The 17758-nt window shown below is 44.1% G+C and overlaps 1 protein-coding gene across 1 annotated transcript; it reads left to right on the top strand.

The window, feature by feature from the left end:
- Positions 1-1516: 1516 nt before the first annotated feature.
- On the top strand, positions 1517-15369 carry LOC131706828 (uncharacterized). The gene is made up of 23 exons (XM_059008666.1): positions 1517-1685; positions 1834-1889; positions 2205-2294; positions 3994-4118; positions 4476-4619; positions 4905-4982; positions 5420-5590; positions 6135-6231; positions 6542-6765; positions 7043-7196; positions 7369-7577; positions 8068-8185; positions 8463-8665; positions 8971-9088; positions 9937-10106; positions 10709-10806; positions 11632-11765; positions 12092-12142; positions 12652-12835; positions 13590-13716; positions 13931-14018; positions 14315-14413; positions 15225-15369. Exons 1-23 carry the CDS (start codon positions 1663-1665, stop codon positions 15332-15334), a joined length of 2871 nt encoding a protein of 956 aa, XP_058864649.1. The 5' UTR covers positions 1517-1662; the 3' UTR covers positions 15335-15369.
- The last annotated feature ends 2389 nt before the right edge of the window (positions 15370-17758 follow it).

Here is a 17758-nt window from a genome sequence, read left to right as displayed (position 1 = left end):
TGGTAGCCCCAATACTGTTCAACCCTGCCTCAAGCAGTCAAATCTAGCTAGAAAGGAACGGTAGTTTATTGCACCAATATATATATATATATATATATTTTTTTTTTTTTTATGTATCTATATATAGAAACAAACTGCCATTGACTATCTAAAGGAAAGACCTACACTTTTAAGGGCTATAATGGTCTGTCTGTCTTCCTTTGTTAATTGCCTTTTTCTCACCATTATGAGAGCGATATACTACTTCCTGCAGTACAATACTGTCCAAATAATGCTTAAGAGGGTGTAGTAACACAGTCTGTTCCAACACTGCTTTTATACAGACAGAGGGTTTGTAAGTAATCAACAAAAGTTGGGACACCTGTAGGAATTGTTAACATCAACTTTCAAGGCTTAATTTACTTCCATTGCTACAGAACAGCTGTAAGTTGTTAACCCATTACTTGTTCCCTGAAAGGCCTTTTTGTATAACTCTGAAATGTTCATTATTTTTCAGTTTTTGGTAACCTAAACTTTTTTTTTTAAACCTCTGGCAGTTTACCGCTTACCTTTGTATCATTTCAGGTTATTCACTGGACTTGAACTGCTTAAATTTCAATGAAAACTGGAAAAATGGGGGTGTTCTAAAACTTTTGACCGGTAGTGTATTTATTTAGGTTTTGTATCCATGCAAGCAAAAAAGAAAACGTATATTGAGTGGTATAGCTTTAATAATAATAATAATAATAATAAACACCACACACGCCTCCTTAAAACTCATCTGAGAGATGCTGGACACCCTAACAACCAGGAAGACACTGAAGATGTCTGAAAACACAGGTCCTTTCTTCAAAAGTTTTATGTTTATTCAATTTAGATTTAGTTATTTCATTTCTGCTAAGTGGGCATAAATAAAATAACCATTATTGGCATGTGTTATATGTGCACTAACATTAAAAATGAGGCTAACATTTGAATGTTACCAGCGTTCCATACACTACAGCTGACTTCCACAAAAAAACACGTTTTCATTTCAGTTTGAATCTTCCAGATGCTCCTCATTTAATTGACAAGACAAATACCACTCGTTACATTATGCGATTACCAACTGAAACCGAAAGAAAGTATTTTTATAAAGACCATAAAAAGAGAGTGCGGGCCAGTGTCCCTGTCCTCCACGCTGCCCCATAACCACGACATCTCCACACCACAGACATCTTTCAACACGAACCCCCCGAATATATCGAGCTGGGATCGGCGCCCAATGGAGACAGCAGCGGCAGATGCGATGAATCAAGCAATCAGAGCCACTGCGCGCTTCCAGCTCAAGAGGGAACATGAGCCGGAATGGCGTGATTCATTGAATTAAACAGCCATGAAATAATAATAATAATAATAATAATAATAATAATAATAATAATAATAATAATAGCATTAGCTAGCTTCCCCGGTCCTCTATACATTTAATGACACGCGATCAGCACGCGTTCAGACACCACGTGGTGACTCATTGACGTCATCACACTCGGGTGCGCTCGGCAGGGCGCGTGTGCGCCGAAGCGAGGCGATTCTGAGGCTTTATAAACCCCGGGGCGCGCCGCGACCCAGCAAGCGAGGATAGCGGCGTGTCTCTGTTGTGAGCGCCAGGGAGTCCTTGTTGATCGGCGGTGCAATCGTATCGAGATGGGGTTTTGGCTGCTTTTAGGGTGAGCTGAGTTTTTATTTATGTATTCTATTATTTGCAGTCGATTTGAACTAGCTCTCCACTTCAGCGGTGTGGCTGCAGCACACTACCGTACCTGATGTGTAAGAATTCATATCCATGTTCATGGCGTTATTATTTTGTATTTGCAGAGTTGCCTGGCTGTGCGTGTTTTTGCCTGCTGGCGTGGTCGCTCAGGACGTGTCAGGTAGATAAACATTGCCCGAAGAACACCCTGTAGCCTCCCCGATATAATATCATCACTTTGCTTCATGTGATCCGTGTGTCCTGGCTTCACAAACTTCAATCAACACTAACATTGGGCTGCCTGACAATGTTACATTAGATAATGAGTCCAGGGCTGCTGCTAATCAGTTGGCTACAATGTTTCGGCTTCTGAGACGTTGTAGTTAATAAAGAAAGCTAGTTTTCACTTTGTCAGTTACAGTACTGTTCTCTTGGATTATGTGGTTTTATTTAATGGTGTTTAGATAAAGGTGCGACTCTGATTATCTAAATTCAGGAAACTTCGTGACGGAGTGTCGGGATCGGTACTTCTGGATGTCGACCAATGGCAGGTTTGCCGGCGGCAGCTTCCGCTTCGACGTCATTGGTAAGTTGAGGCGCTTGTAAGTTGTTCAGTCTGCGTGTAGGATTGCTGGTCGTGGGGGCATTCCACTGCGTTTTGGCATTTTGAGTCCGATAAACTCTTGGTCTTTTATTAACAAACCCCATTATAAAAAGGCAAGCATTTTGTCTGGATAAACCTCATGTGTCCGTCTAAGCCGTTGTCACGGCCGTCGCTGGAGTGGTGATTTCCCCGAGGTGCAAATCCCTTCACGCGCATAGGGGTCAGGGGTTTGATTTGAGGCATGTTCGGAATATCACCAAGTTGTCCTTTTTCCATCTAAAGAACATTGCTCGGCTGCGCCCTGTCTTGTCGCTGTCTGCTGCAGAAAAGCTTGAACATGTGTTTGTATCCTCTAGGCTTGACTATTGTAATGCCTTACTTACTGGGGTGTCAAAGAATACCCTTCAGAAGCTCCAGTATGTTCAGAATTCTGCAGCTAGGGTGCTGACGAGGTCTCGCTGTGGTGGTCGCATAACCCCCATACTGAAATCATTACACTGGTTACCGGTCAAATACCGCACTGACCACAAAGTACTGCTGTTGACTTTTTAAAGACAGTAGGGGTCTCTCTCCCTCTTACATGTCAGAGTTAGTTACCACCTACACTCCTAGTCGTGCGGTCCTCTGATGCCAGCCTCATGGTTGTCCTCCTGACTAAATTGTGTACAGTGGGTGATGGGGCTGTTTCCTCCTAGGCGGTGGAACACACTTCCTTCTGAGATCCAAGATTGAGTCTCTGTTCTTTTTTTTTTTTTTTTTTAAATCTCACCTCAAAACTCACTTATTTAAATTGGCATTCTTATGACTTATTGTCATTGTATTTAAATTAATTGTTAATAGTGTTTTTTTTCACTTTTGTTAAGCGCTTTATTTATGAAAGACGCTATATAAAATAGATTATTGTCAGGACTTGGAAATCCCAATTCAAATTAAATGTGATTCAACAGCAATACAGATATCAGATAGCTGCAATCTGATCAATGAATCTCTTGTCTGTTTAGAAATGCATTTTCAGTTTGTGTTTTACATACCAAGTCACACTTTTTCTACTTTTAATTAAACCAAGTTTATTTTAAACACTTTGCCTTCCTGTCTTGTTTGCTTCATGTAGCCCATTGCACAGAAGCTCATAGAATACAAGAAGGCCTCTTAATAAAATACTATTTAAATGGAATACTGTAGAAAAATCCAAGATTCAGCCAATTAAATGTTTTCTTGCATAACTATTTTCCTTCAGTGGATGAACTTTTTTTTTCCTATCCAACCTTTTTGTTTGAATAATAACCCTGACTCTTCTCCCCCCCCCCCCCCCCCCCCACCTTGGGTGCTTTTCACACCTCAATATAATAAACTGAAGTTACATTTCATGCTGTCCCCCCCACCCACAGTGATCATTCTCAATTCTTTTATTAAGCTTCATAGCTGGTGTGAAATCTCACTGCTCTGATTTACTGGAACACATTGAACCTGACTTTCTTCAAAATAGGACACAGCAGTTTGTAGCCAAAACGAAGGAAATACATATTGATTTTCAGAATGTAACAAATTACATAAATGTGTTTCTTGAAGTTGGTACTGAATGGGTTGGGTTCTGTCCGCCTGTGTACAGTCAGCTATGTTGATCCCTATGGGAGTTGCTTGGTGACGTGTGTTGCAATGTTTCTCGTGTCTCTCCCTCCAGATGGAAACGGTATTCACCCGCTGAATGACAGCTACGCAGCGACGTGCGGGTTCACCTATTCCTTCAACCTCCCCGGGGACCTGATCTTCAGAGCATCGTTCTTGGCCTGTCACGTGCAGAGCATGGTGAATACAGCACTGCAGTAACACTACCATGCCCATTTCTTTATTTAAATCCTGCTGTTGACAAATTCCAACAAATCTAGACCCATTGCAATTGGCAGTCTTGTTAAAATCCGTTCACATTGGCCAGACATTCAATTGCTGTCTTTTGGTCAATTAAATTGGCTTCCAATGAAAAGCAGTTGAGCAATCGCAACAATGGTCTCCAAATCATTTTTTGGAGGGGCTTGTGTTTTTAAAAGGCAATGGGGTTGTCCCCCACCCTGGTGATGAACCGCCCTGTTTGCTAGTTCTTCTGTCCATGTGTGCCGCTTGTGAAGGATTCTCCAGTATTGAATCGCTCTTCTCCGTTCTCTCTAGAATGATGTCTCGTATGTTCTCCAGTACCGCTTTGTGAGAATGGACTCTCTGGGTAGAGAGACTGTCTACCCCTTCTCCCTGTCCTGCAGCACTGAGAGTCCCTGGAATCCTCGTGAGGTCGTCTGTGAGGAGAACTACATGGAGGTGGGGTGGTAACCAACTGCCCCTAAAACTAGGGGGTTTCATCTGGGTGCTTTCTATTGAGCAGTTGATCATCTGATGGATTAATCCCACCCTGGTGATTTTTAGGGGTGGAAATGAGACTCCTGTTGCATAGCAGATTCACCCATTCCAGGTTTTAATACGAACTTGACTAGCCACGGTATACAGGTAACAAGCTCTTGGCAAAACCAGGAATGGTTCGCACTGCTATGCAATGCGAGTCTTGTTCCCACCCCTGCTGTTCTAACCTTAACCCTCCTGCCCCAGGTGTCTGTCAGGAAGAATGTTCCAGTTATCGCTCAGGAAGGACTGGCAAAGGAAGACTGGGAAGCAGCACTCTCTATAGTGAGTGACCTTTCAACTGGGAAAGAGGTGTAGAGCAGGGGTGTCCAGCTCTGCTCCTGGAGGGCAGCAGTGTCTTCTGGCTTTCGTCCCACCCAAAGCTCTCGTAATTGGTCTGATTATTTAATTGGACACTAACATTACTTTCCCAGCCTCAGTGTTTTTATAGGTAGTGTACCTTGAATCAAGTGCACTTTTGAAATCGCCATCTGTAAGACTTTTTAAACCTATCCAATTGAACACAATTAGATCAAGTTAATTGAGAGCTTAAGTCTGAATGAAGACCATGTGGCCCTCGGACAGGACACTTCCTGGTGTAGATGTTTGTTTCTGTAGAGCTTGCACTGCCTCTTGTGGACAGGCTCTGTAAGTGCATCTCTTTTTCCATTGTATCTGAATGGCTCTGGTTCTCAGCTGGCTTTCTTTGTGTTGCACTGCAGGCCCAGGAAGCAGTGATGTCCGAGTGGCAGGTCGTGTTCCACCAGACCGGGATGCCCCCTAAAACCATGAACGCCACAGACGCCCGTACCGAGAGGTACTTCATCAACTCCACAACCAGCCGCGTCGTCTTCAGATCGCCCTACGGCATGGCAAAGTCAGAGGTGGTCATGGTGAGAACTTTTAAAATACCATTAATACCAAACTGGTTTCATTTTTATATAGCGTCTGTGTGGAAGCATCCCAGGACACTACAGAAATATACATAAAGCCAAAAGAGCTCCAATCTGCTTGCTAGTGAAAGGCCAAATGAAATCTAGCCCAATTTTAATAGTTTTTCAGAATTGAACAACATGTAATCAAACAAATAGGGTTTTTTTGAGTAGGAATCTAAGATTACTATTTGGCAGTTTCTTTTATCCAAGGTTTAACGGGTCTTGAGGCAGTATAGTGTTGTAATGCATGATTAATATTTGAATACAGTAAGTGTATATACTACTGATACAGTATCAACTAGGATGCAATGATTTAAGATAACTTGTATCTACAGTGACCTGGTAATGCATTTGCTGAAGATCCAGTAACATGATGCTGAGGTGAAGTCCATGCATGGTAGAGGTAAATCTGCAGGTGCAGTGTAAACGGGTGGGTCTTGAGGAGCCAGTGAGATGCGAGGCTCGTCCTGGTCTCTGCTCCAATGCTCTCCTCTATTCTCAGGTGGCAGGGATCCCGGTGGAAGCCATCAGAGCCACTGTGTTCTACAAGCAGAGGTGGATGCTGCTATTGGTAGACACTTCAGCTGCCTGCGCTAAGAGTGAGTAGCTGAGCACAGCAATCCTAGAGGAGAGCCAGCAGTGTGTCTGCAAGCATTCCCTGAGCTGAGCCGCACCGCAGTGCTAGAGGACAGCTAAGGGAGTCTGCAAGCTTTCTGAGCTTGGAACTTTAAATGGATCAGTCCCATGCATTGTACAAATGTAGTGTGACATTCCATAAATTAATCAATTTGGTTCAATATCTTACTAGCTGAGGTGCTAGTATTTATATGCTGAATCTTCAGTGCATTTGAGACCTCTAAACAATTGTCTTTAAACTAATCCCACCCCCCCTCTCCCATTTGTCTCTAGACCCCTCTGTCTTCGATGGCACCTACCTGAGCTGGGTCACCCCGAGGCTCCTCTCCCCGCTGGTCCTGCATCCCACCAAGTTCGTGGATAAGCAGATCAAGATGGGAGTGGAGGGGAGGCCCCTGGATGAGATCACTGCTACTAGCCGGGGATACCAGCTGCTAGTCAACAGCACTGCGGTGAAAATCAGCATTCCCTTTGGCGCTGTGGGAGGATATCGCAAGGTAACATAGCCAGGGTCTGGACCCTCCAGTTGGGTTTCCATGCCTATCTGTGTAGGCTTGGTGGTTAAAGACAAGGGGGTGTTCCTGGCTCCGCCACTGACTCGCTGTGACCCAGAACAAGTCGCTTAACCTCCATGTGCTCTGTCCTTTTGAGACATAGAACAAACAAGGTACTATTAGGAGTGACTCTGCAGCAGTTGCTGCATAGTTCACCCCCTAGTCTCCAAGTAGAGGCAGTCTGTCACCCTAATGTGTTTGCATGTCTGGAAATTTGCAGAGTCATGTGATTGACAACAAGTACAACCAGATGTACGCCATTGACCTCTTTCTGGAGCACCAATGGGCCGATGACCTGTGGGAGATGACCCAGCACCGCTCCTTCAAGCCAGTCCGCTCCCCCTACCTCCCTGAGACCCCCTATGTGGTGAACAGTAAGTACCTGCCCACCACAGCCTTGCACTGTCGGAGTAACCCTTTGAGAGTACAGAGTGGTGTGAGCAGGGTTAGAAACTGACACTAGCCCTGCTGCTGCACCCAGTCCTGGGGTTCAGAACTCTCCTTGTTCAGGTATATTCTTGTTCAACCTCTCCATGTCTTTCTCAGACACCATCCCGAGTGAGAAGGGTTTCACGGTGACCCTTGGTAACTTCAAGCCGGATGTGGAGTTGAAAAATCTGACCATCAACGGGGTTCCCCTGACCCTTCCTGAGGCTGAGAACAGAGGCGTGCAGATCATTGAGGTCAAGCACCCTAACGGCACCAAGGATTTTGTCCTGAAGGTCCTTTTCGCTCACCCCCTCATCCCGGAGCAGGTGAGGGTGAAAGCCTGCCTGGTTCTAAGCATAGGCTTTAATTTTTGCCATGCATCTGCAGGCTGTAGCGGTCTAGTCCCTAGGCTGGTCTTCTGTAGGATTTTCTCTAGTAATTCACCTTGGTGAGGGATGAGTCAGGAGTGCAGGTTCCTGGCTGTGCTAAGTTGCTACTCCTTGATTACAGGAGCATTGGCCCTTATTTCCCCCAGTGGCTGGGCAGTCTGACCCCACCCCTTACCGGCCAGGGACCCAGTAACATCAAGCAGACTCCTACAGTCCATTCTCCAGTGTGGCCCCATAGCTTGATGTCCATGGTGGAGCTCCTGGGTGTAAACTGTTGGTTAGCACAACAACCCCTGACCTTTACATCTCCAAGGCTGTTGTGGGGCGTTGCTCGCGTGAGGGGGTAATATAATTTGGGAAAGGTCAGGTTTAATTAGTTGCACAGCAGTTGGCCCATCCCTGTTTAATACCTCCTCTTCTCTTACAGTATATTGGTGATAATTACAGACAATACCTGTTGAACATCAACTACACTTTGAACATCATCCCTGTAAACGAGCCCTATTTCCACCCAGCCACAATCGTGTGTGACGTTCAGGATGTTGGTAAGTAACGTGGCTGTCTGTGGGAATTCCAGTTGGTAGAACTGAACTAGAATAGTGGTTGGGCTTGACTTGGATGCACTGTTCTTGTTTGGCAGTTTTCTGGATCTGGTTAGAGGTTTGGCTAGTTGAAGCTACAGATGTGTCTTCACTGCCAACAACCCCTGTTCAGAACTGCATTCTCCTGAGCTGTTCCATTGCCTGCCCTCTGCAAGCAGTTTCTTTCAGTCTTGGGGTAGACTGGTTCCAGCCCTTGACTCCCTCTCCCTTCCTTCCCCAGTCCATCCTGATGTCAAAAGCTTTTGTACAAACACCAGCATTGTGTTTGAAGTGACCCCAGGCAACATGGACTACCAGTGGGAGCTTTGCATTGGGGAAGAGCCTCTAACCCCAGAACTGGTGGCTCGCCGAGGCTACACCATGACCAGCCAGCCCAAGATCAGAGTAGAGTTGCCACTCTTTAGTATTGGCTACATCTATGAGGTAAATTAGAGCCATCCTATCTCCAACAACTACGTATATTCCTATTTGTTCCTGGGATCAGAATCCAGCGTTTAGTAGCTGTCAGCCAGAGCCAGCGTTTTACTGTTCTCCTGTATCCAAGGTGACTTGCAGGGTTCCAATGCAAGACTATCTAAATATTAAGCGCAAGTTATATCTCAAAGGACAATAGTACATTAGAGGAGGATCCAGGAATGTGGTGCTTGGGTCGGGCAGATCCAGTGCACAGTAGGAGGAGGGAGATCTAAAAGTACAGTCCAAGTGACTCCTCCATGCTTCTCTCTAAGGATATCACTCTGAGGGGGCTTATTGGTAAAGTGGTGTTGATTCTCCGAGATATGAAGAGCCTGAAGGAGGAGGACAGGTTTGAACAGCGCTGCCCATTCCCAACCAACGAGATGCTGGGTAAGGGTGGCTTTGCTCTTCAAGGGGGGGCGGGGGGTTCCTGGTTCAGCCGCTGACCTGCTGTGACCCTGACAGTCATTTAAGCTTGTGTTTAGTCCTTCAGATGAGATGGAAAACCGAGGTCCCTGGAGTTGCATAGTTCACATCTTGGTCTGAAGTCTCTTTGGATAAAAGCATCTGCTAAATAAATTGGATCGGGTGTGGCCAAGGTTGGCCCTTACACTCCTGGTCTTTGTTCCAACCTTGTTCTAAAAATATTAATGTAACCTCAATCCAGACCTTCAAGTAGTTGACTCATTTTGCCTTTTGGCTTGGCCCTCCAGGACTGACTAGACACCCCTGAACTGGTAGATTCTACCCTGATTTCGGTATACCAGTGTGAGGGTTGAACTTGAACTGCCATTGTCTTCATTTGAGGATGGGCTACTGCCCTATCTATTTGAACAGCTACCTGTTAATTCTCATTGTTACTGTAACCGCTAGTCGTGTCTAATTGTAACTAATTCTACAAATCTAGCCCTTTTGGATTCTTTTATGACACATCAGTATAAAATTAGAAACTTAAGCCTAAATGATCCATTTTTGTTCTTTCCTACCCACTGTGAAGCTCAGTGTTTTTTTTGTTTTTTTTGTTTTTTTTGTGCTTCATAGCTGGCATGAAACTTGACTGCTCTGATTATGGGCACATTTAACCTGTCTGCCCTTAAAACAGAAAGCAGCAGCTTGTAGCCAAAACTAAGAATTGAATAAATCTAAAATATCCAGTTGCAGACATGCAGCCCGTGTTCTGAATTTGTAAGATTCCATTGTTAATGGGTTAAGTCTGCATGCTTTGTTCTCTGCTCCAGTGTGCATGCCTAATGGAGTGATGTCAGTGCTGGTGGTCCCCATGGCTCCTGTACCGCCTGTGAATCTTGCCAGGACCACCCTGCTGGATCAGAACTGCAGGCCCACGGAGGCTACCTCAGACCGGGCCCTGTTCACTTTCCGGGTCAACACCTGTGGGACCAGGAGCAAGGTGATGGGCTGATCTCTGAATGCTATTCCTTAATCTTGGGACGTATCGGACGGCCCTTGCCTCCTATTGCAGTGCTGAAACATGTGGTGGTTTTCTATTGGTTCTAGAAGTTGAATCTTCATGTCGGGGTCTAGAACAGGATTTGTCAAACCCTGGTTCTCTTGGACCCCAGTATTTCCTAGTTTTCATTCCAAAGGTGTTCAATTCAACTAATTTTTCAGCTTAAATTGCAGATTTAAAGTTATAAATATTTGTTATAGTTTTATTGCTAGTTAAGAGCTAAAATCAAAGGCCCAATTAGTTATTGGTTTAGTTTTATTTAGACGTTCATTGGAACTAAAACCAAATGACCCTGGGATCCCAATTCCCAGGGGTTGAGCAGCCCTGGTCTAGATGGGTCTATTTCTATGGAAATTTGAGTGGGGGAGTCCCATTAATGAGCTGTGTAAGATGTTGGAGGAAGCTGGATAAAATAGTAGATCTCGGTTCACCGTGCATGTTTGCAATTGCTTTAGTCTTTGAAGACTATGCTTGTCTGTTCTATTGGTTCATGTTTACATACTTGCTAGTTGGCTTGATTTACCTGGCTGCTATGTTTTCAGATTGATAATAACTACCTGGTCTACGAGAATGAAGTCATCTATAGTCGGGAGCTGTTCCCAGCCAATGCTCCCGTCATCACCAGGGATTCTGAGTACAGGTGAGTGGAGGAGGGATCAGGGTTATGCAAGGAGCCCAGTAGTGTTCAAGATGTGCAACACTACAGCTATGGGAAAGTAGCGTCTCCCTATAAAATGAACTCCTCTAGCTTCATAGTCAAATGAAACCTGCTTGTTATGATAACATATTGAATACTGCTATCCATATACTTAACAAGTAACTTGTAGTGGTTTAGCTTCATGTCCAGCTAAACTAATGTAGGTTATGACTGTCCAATGCAATGAAGAATAATGTGCAACAAACCTCAAATTAAAGGGTCAAAATGCAGGAAGTTAAGGGAGGATTGTCATGTTATGGGCATGGCAGACTCTACATGGTACTGTAGATTTGTTCAACTAAATTGCTGCAAACTGACCAATTGAAAAATGTGACCTTCTGAAATCGAACGGGGAATACTTTACTACTGTGGCTTCCAGTAGACTTGCAGTGTGGTGTAGTTTCACTTTCCATGATCAATTTAATTTTCAAACCTGAAATTCTAGGTTCTGCAAAGCTTTGGCTGTAGATTACTTATTGTGTGTGAATGGATGCTTGAAGTTTTAAAATTTAGGAGGCAGTGAGTTACTGCTTTTGAGGACAGTGTAAATGAAGTGGAGATGAACTAAGAGGGAAGGAGACACACAGCAGTGAGGGGATGGAATGGGCTGCCTGGTTACCTTATGTTGAGGCAGAGTCGGCTGGCTCCTTGTAAGACCCAGCTTGAAGTTCTGAGATCAGTTGGCTTCTAGAAACCGGATGAGCTTGGATAGGCCAGCCTCCTCTGTCTGTAAACTTTGTCCCAGCGCTGTCAACACCCTCTTTGTAGGCTGACTATCCGTTGCCGATACCCAGTGAGTGACTCCAGGAAGATCTTTGCTGAGAGGAAGCTGGTTCCAGCCCCTGGATCCTTCACTGCTAAAGGAAAGGGGACCCTGCAGCTCAAGTCTGCCTACTACAGTGGTAGGTGGGGGGCGTGGCTTAATCTACCTTTGTCGGGTGTGCTCTGCCTTTTAAGATTTATTAAATAAATCCATGCATCAACACTTCAAAACCAGAATAAGCTGTCCTTGTTTCCATTTACAATGGCACTTGTTAAAAGCTGGTTTAATGGCATGTCCATGCATCCTGTGGCATTTGCTTGTATCTGGAGGGGGGGGGGGGGTCATATAATTATGAAATATTGAATTGCCAGTGTACTAATCCTGTACAGTTCTGGTCAAATACCGTATGGACTTGCTTGCAGCTGTGGCATTGAATGGATGTTGCTTTATTTGTTCCTGTTCTAGGTGACAAGAGAAGCAGAGATGTCTTGAATCTGAAAGCCCGTCTTGCTAGAGGTAGGACAGCCTGAATTAAACTCTTCATACGCGCTCCCCTGTCCACACTACCCGAGTAACACAATCCAAACTAGGGGCTTTAAAAGATGATTGATTGATCACACCTGTTTGATTGGCTAACCCATTATGTGCTGTTTGAGGACAGGCCACTGTATTTCTTTAATTCTGACTCCAGTTTAACTGCAGGAGTAAATGTAACAATACTGCAAAAATAGTCCTTTGGATGCTTTTATGGCGTGTCAATTTAGAGACTGAAGCCCTAAATCTGTTTTAAACTTCAACGTTGAGTTTCTAGCCAGCGTGAAATGTCAGATTTAAGGGAACACGTGTAACTTGACTGTTCTCAAAACAGGATGCAGTAGTTTGTAGCTAATTCTGTGAACGTAAAGGCTCACTGAAGTTTCTGTACAATAGTTAACAGCCAGCAATGGTAGCTCTACCTGTAATGACTCCAGAGCTTTACAAGCATGGCAGAAGATGACTTTTTTTTTTTTTTTCTCTCCCTGCAGATGTGAGCTACTCCCAGTTCTACTCTGCGTTCCCTGTGTCCCAGTCTCTGCTGGAGCCCCTGTTCCTGCAGGTTGAGCTCCTGAACCCCCACAGCCTGGCTGACCGCCTCCTCCTGCAGGACTGCTGGGCCACACTGACCCCTGAACTGGACGCCAGCCCTCAATGGGACCTGGTCACTGACGGGTGAGGGGGTGGGCTGTGCAGATACTCTGGGCTCATGCCATTCCTTTAACATGATGGATATTGAATGAAACCTTAACGTCACAGCAAGGAAAGCTGCCTTTCTCCCACTTGCCCTTCTCTGCCAATTGATGGCAATGCTCTTCCACACTGCGTTGAGACACTCTCTACTGGGAGATGCAGGCATGGGAATCAGACTCCAATTGCATTGCAGTTTAACCCATTCTAGGTGTTACAGGCTTGATTTTAGCCACAGTGTAAAATAACCAGTTCAGCTGTGTTATGAGTTTAAGATGTACCTGAGCTTGTTGCCTATACATACTGTGACTAATGGAGCTCTTCTTCACCTGGAATGGGTGGCACTGCTAAGCAATAAGTCTTATTTGCATCCTTGCAGATATATTGTAAGTTTCCTCCTGAGGTTCAGTCTTGCCCAGGACTGTAATCCCACAGCTGTCTGCATTGGGATTCCTGTGGGAATGAGTGGAGCCTCCTCCTCAAAGTGAAATTGCTTCACTTGCATTTGTACAGTGCAACTGACTTGCACACATTTGCATGAACTGTCTGTAAAGACGAATGGCACCTATTGGGTTTTAGTATGCACTGGTCTATAGTCTACATGTGTCTTCACTTGCTCCCCTCCTAACTCTGCTCTTGTGCTTTTAAACTGTTTGCTGCCTCTTGCCCCCTCTGCTAGTGCAGTCCATTCAGCTGTGCTTCCAATGCAGGCTTGCAGTGACTGTGTTCCTCTCTGCAGCTGCCTGGTCACTGGAGATTCCTACAGGACTCTGTTCCACCCAGTGTCAGCCAGGACCTCCCCCCACCTCCAGAGGCTTGAGGTCCAGGCACAGCAGTCTAGCAAGGACCCTGCCTTCTGGAGACAGGTCAGTGACCCTGCATGAAGGGTCTCCCCTGATTCTGTGATCACCCAGAACAATTCACTCCATGCAATTGGTCAGTTAATATGAATGCTTTTATTAAACTTCAGTAAGCAATAGGAAAGGTATTAATTCACTATGAACTTCAGACCGTGTGGCAGTGTGTTCCTGTTCCTCTGCTCCAAGAGCTGCCTCTCCCTCCTCTCCTCCTCCTCCCCAGGTGTATTTCCATTGCATGGCTGTAGTTTGTGATCCTAACCTGGAGGATACCTGCAATAAGACTTGTGTACCTGGAGAAAAGAGATCTGGTAAGCACTGGCAGTCCTGAATACAAGCTGGAGGTTTTTTTTTTATTATTTATTTTATATATATTCTGAGAGTTATTTAAATCCTTTCTGCTTGGCGTGCTTGTACGTAGAGCTGCAATTGAGTGGATAGGCTGAAATTTTAAAATTGAAGTAAACTAATCCAAACATGAACATTGGTTACAGTATAGTGACTCCAAAGAACATCTGATTTCTAAAATCAAACCTCGGAGCTGACATTCTCATGTCTGTACCCTGGATTACTGGTCTCAAGCTTTTGTGTGTGGTTTTTCTCTCAGCCCGTAGTGTTGATCGGTACAGCCAGATCCGAGGCTATGCTTCTGCCGGGCCAGTCCAATTGTTACCAGAAGGAGGAGTTGTGGACCTTAAAACGGCAGGTGAGACTTCTGTTGGATATCCTAGTCATTGAATTTTCAATCTGGATTTGATGCTGTGGAGTACCCAATAGGAGTGAATAACTAAAACACTTCAATATGGGAGGCTTTGTGTTCTAAAGGGACTTCACACCAGGAGGTTCAAATCCCGGCACTGCCATGGACTCTGACCCTGAGCAAGTCATTTTTACCTGCTCATGCTCCATCCTTTAGGATGAGACGTGAAACGGAGGTCCCATTATCGGGGGCTGCAGCAGTTGATGCACAGTTCACCCCCTAGGCTCCAGGTTGCTTTGGATAAGTGTCCTGCTAAATAATTGTCCATGGCTTCTAGTATTTGCAGTCCTATCCTACTAGACGGTGGTAAAGGAGCACCAGGATTATTTTGAAGCAGTTTTATTAGAAGCTTGATCAGATGGTGTATAGGTAACAAGCTCAGGTGTGTCTTACTAAACTACTAGTGAAACCAGGAATGGATCAAAGTGTTCTGGATTGGGAGTCCTTTCCATTCCTGTGATTCCTCATCAGTATTTGTTTTATAGCGGGCATGACACTTTACTGGTCTGATTTACGGGCACAACAAACTTTTGACTGCCTTAAATTAGGGGCACAACGGTTTGAGCCAAAACTATTTCTGGTTCTGAAGACATGATTTTTACAATTCATCAGTACAGATGGTGTTCAAATGTACTTTTAAGGAACTCCATGGTAATTTGTGTAGGTCATCTGAGTTGCTAGGCAATGCTGACTGTGGGTGTGTCTTGTGGCTCCCCTTGGGTCCTAGTGCTCACTCCTCTGTCTTGTTCTGTTTCAGACTCCTCCCCCCTGCCCCTCTTCGTGCCGGTGCTGGGCGTGGTGGCCGCTCTCCTTGGAGTTCTGCTCGCCTTTCTTGTTGCTCTTGCTGTCAGATCCAGAAGATGTTAAACTTGCTCTAATCTAATAAAGATCTTCATATTTGAGTCTTGTGTCCTCCCATTGCTTGCTTTTCACACACTTGGACCCTGAAGGTACACAAGGAATCGAGCACTTTGTTAAAACGGTTTCTTAATACATTGAGAGGAACTCGGATCACAAGGAGGGAACTGACAACTCGACTCAACCTGTCTGTACACTTTTAAACCCAAGCTGCTATGTGCACCTCCTTTCAAAAAGTTAGCATCATTATTGGGGGACACCTGTCCCTTCCCCTTAAAGGGGTAAAGGTTACTAGTGTGTGGTCTCTATTCAAATTGACGCATTGCAGCCGGGTGTTGTGTAAATGGGTATCCAGTCAGGATCTGAATGATCAGGTTCAGTAAACTTAATGGGTCTAATTTAAGGGAATGGCGCTCATCTTTAAATCTCCAATTCTGCATGCAAGGTATGAGATCTACAGAAACCGAACTTGCAAAAGAGGTCAATCTGCTCATCCTGTTCCTAGGAGCTGATGTCGGGTCTTGCTGGATCCCAGTTATTTCAAAGTAAGCTTGGCTAGGTTTTCCCATTTTATACCATCCTCTCTGTAAATGATTTTATGGTTTCTGCCTGGGAATTTTCTGTGGATGTCTGGTAGCCCCAATACTGTTCAACCCTGCCTCAAGCAGTCAAATCTAGATCGAGAGGAACGGAAGTTTTATTGCACCAATATTTATTTATTTATTTTTTTTATGTATATATAGAAACAAACTGCCATTGACTATCTATCTCATTCTGAGATTCTGGTCTTGAGCTCTGAATTTTTGGTTTCGTGTTGGTGTAATAGTTTAACGCTCATTGTGTCCCTGTTGGCGCAAGGAAGCACGGTTTCCTCTCCACACTGGTTGAGGAGAGTAATGCTGTTTGTCTTCCCCACTGGACAGAAATACATTAATTTCTAAGGATTAGCAATGCTGAAGGATAGCCTATATATTTGGTAAAAGTAAATTAAATACATTCAGAATTTACTGAACTAAATGAATGGACTTTATTTACCTTGATTTATTTTCACTTTTAATACTGTACAGTTCTTGCTCAATTGTATATTAGTGAAGATTTTTGTACATAAAGATTATCATGCTTTCAGATATCTTTACTTTCAAACAAATAAAAAGTAACGACCCAGATAATTGCTTTGTTGCAGGACTTGTCTGTTAAGTTTGTCTTGTTTATCTTTTATATATGTTACCTGTGGGGTCTCCCGAGTGGCGCATCCAGTAAAGGCGCTCTGCGTGGAGCCTGGCGACGGTTTTTCGAAATTTTGGTAATCGGATTTCGGTGTTTGATCTGGATTATATTGTGCAACTGGGTTTTTCAAAACATCAAAATGCGATCGGGATTACTGTGATCTGGATTTTGTTTTGGTAATCCGATCACATTTTTAATCATGATTAAATGTTGAAATTGGGTTTTTTAGAATTTAAAGAGGAGATCAGGATTATTGTGATCCTGGATTTAGCTTTTAAATGATCATAAAACATCGATATTTTGTTTGTATTGTCATAGCAAACACACGTTATATGTCCAAATCGATAGTTAGAATTTAATATTTATTTAGGTTTTGTATCCATGCACGCAAAAAGGAAAACGCATACTTAGTGGTACAGATTTAATAAACACACACACAGGCCTCCTTAAAGCTTGTCAGAGAGATGCTGGACACCCAACCAACGAAAACGATGAAGATGCCTAAAAAACACAGGTCCTTTTTTCAAAAGTTTTATGTTTATTCAATTTAGATTTAGTTATTTCATTTCTGTTAAGTGAGCATAAATAAAATAAACATTATTTGCATGTGTTATATGTGCACTAACATTAAAAATGAGGCTAACATTTGAATGTTACCACCGTTCCATACACTACAGCTGACTTCCACAAAAAACACGTTTTCATTTCAGTTTGAATCTTCCAGATGCTCCTCATTTAATTGACAAGACAAATACCACTCGTTACATTATGCGATTACCAACTGAAACCGAAAGAAAGTATTTTTATAAAGACCATAAAAAGAGAGTGCGGGCCAGTGTCCCTGTCCTCCACGCTGCCCCATAACCACGACATCTCCACACCACAGACATCTTTCAACACGAACCCCCCGAATATATCGAGCTGGGATCGGCGCCCAATGGAGACAGCAGCGGCAGATGCGATGAATCAAGCAATCAGAGCCACTGCGCGCTTCCAGCTCAAGAGGGAACATGAGCCGGAATGGCGTGATTCATTGAATTAAACAGCCATGAAATAATAATAATAATAATAATAATAATAATAATAATAATAATAATAATAATAACATTAGCTAGCTTCCCCGGTCCTCTATACATTTAATGACACGCGATCAGCACGCGTTCAGACACCACGTGGTGACTCATTGACGTCATCACACTCGGGTGC

The sequence above is a fragment of the Acipenser ruthenus genome, chromosome 37, assembly GCF_902713425.1.
Source record: "Acipenser ruthenus chromosome 37, fAciRut3.2 maternal haplotype, whole genome shotgun sequence".
NCBI lineage: Eukaryota > Metazoa > Chordata > Actinopteri > Acipenseriformes > Acipenseridae > Acipenser > Acipenser ruthenus.
This window is presented reverse-complemented; position numbering and strand designations above follow the sequence as displayed.